This window comes from Galeopterus variegatus, unplaced genomic scaffold (assembly GCF_000696425.1).
Source record: "Galeopterus variegatus unplaced genomic scaffold, G_variegatus-3.0.2 Scaffold2843, whole genome shotgun sequence".
In the NCBI taxonomy this organism is placed as follows: Eukaryota; Metazoa; Chordata; class Mammalia; order Dermoptera; family Cynocephalidae; genus Galeopterus; species Galeopterus variegatus.
The window spans coordinates 84,582-86,146 of record NW_007728954.1 but is presented as its reverse complement, the minus strand read 5'-3'; the positions used below and the strand labels follow the sequence as shown (position 1 = coordinate 86,146).

The following is a 1,565-nucleotide window of genomic DNA, read 5'->3' as shown; positions in this document are numbered from 1 at the left end:
CTCTTTAACTGTATTAGAATAAATTATAGTCTAATGTTAAAGCTATCACACTGAAAGCTGTTGCAATAGTAACATATTCATAGCAACAAGCCACAGATGATAACCACATTGTGCGGTAGAATAATTCTGAGAAAATGTTCCACAGCCCTGAAATGTAGTTTTAATTAAAGACAGAATAAAAGTTGCCATTTCTCCAAATAAAACTGTGATTATACAAGCATGAGCAGTTTGCAAATAGCTTTGAGAAATCCACCATCCTGTCACCAAAAACCATGAACTTTGCATTTTTAATGTAAAATATCTTGAAATGAAAAAAGAGCATTACTAAGGGATCATTTAAGTACATTTAACTTTTCAGTCTGAGAGGCCAGTAACCCCATAATCAAATGGGAAACAGAATTGCACATGCTGGTCATAACTCTATCTTACCTTGCACAGCTAAGCCGGCTAGCCGAATCACCTGTTCCAACGTACACCGTAATCGCCCCTCAAGCACGTCTTTTTTGACTTGCAGGTAATACTGATATCTGTCCATGGGAACAAAGGAACAAACAACCTTAAAAAAATACTTGGAATATATTCCCACAATATAGATGTCTCTGGACGTAAACCCTTGTCTACACAGCAGGATAAGCAGGTGATGTTGATAAAGATCATCTCTATAAAAGTTGGAAAGTGACCTCTGCCTGTGTTTATCTTTGTTTGATGTAGCAGGTGCCACATCCCATTCATTCTGAATTTGAGAGCATTCTCNGGCCGGCCCGCAATGCTGATTTTTCTATCCTAACTGGTCGTTGTTTCTTCCCCTTCCAGTCTGTACATAGACAGATGGGATCCATCATATTTTGCTTTACTTCCAACCAGAGTAACAAGCAGGTGCTAACTTGCAGAACAACTGCACGTCTAACAGAAATTGTTAAGCTGCTAATATCCCAGAATGAAAGAGGTCAAGGGAAGGCTGTCTCTTCAGATATTTAGAATCGAAAAGGTTCAACTTCAATTCAAAGTTTGGGGTGGAAGTTCTGTTCACAGCTTCTAAAATAACAGTCCACACAGTAAGAAGTGAGCTGCTGGCAGGCTTCAACTTGAACATTAGCTGATTTTCAAGAAAAGAATGACTGAAAGGAAAACAAGTTTGTTTTCAAAAATTATATTACTACCTTCTTATTTTCAGTATGACTAAAGACAGTTACCACTACTCAGTGAGCAGTAATGTATAAAATATATTTTTAAAGTGCCCACACATAACAATTTAGAGACGGTAAAAAACAGTTGTCTGATAAATCTAAATGGCTGGAAAATAAATATACCCCAATAGGCATTTGTTGTTTCACATTACCATCATGGATTTTAAACTTAACTCTTTAACTGTATTAGAATAAATTATAGTCTAATGTTAAAGCTATCACACTGAAAGCTGTCGCAATAGTAACATATTCATAGCAACAAGCCACAGATGATAACCACATTGTGCGGTAGAATAATTCTGAGAAAATGTTCCACAAGCCCTGAAATGTAGTTTTAATTAAAGACAGAATAAAAGTTGCCATTTCTCCAAATAAAAC

The 1,565-nt window shown here is 36.3% G+C and overlaps 1 protein-coding gene across 1 annotated transcript in view; it reads right to left on the bottom strand.

Annotated features, from left to right (window-relative positions):
• Nucleotides 1-1,565, bottom strand: part of PTPN14 (protein tyrosine phosphatase, non-receptor type 14) — a 111,825-nt gene that overhangs the window by 56,396 nt on the left and 53,864 nt on the right. The window contains exon 3 of the mRNA XM_008583162.1: nucleotides 430-527. Coding sequence (XP_008581384.1) covers nucleotides 430-527 — 98 coding nt within the window. The remainder of the gene's footprint in view (nucleotides 1-429; nucleotides 528-1,565) is intronic.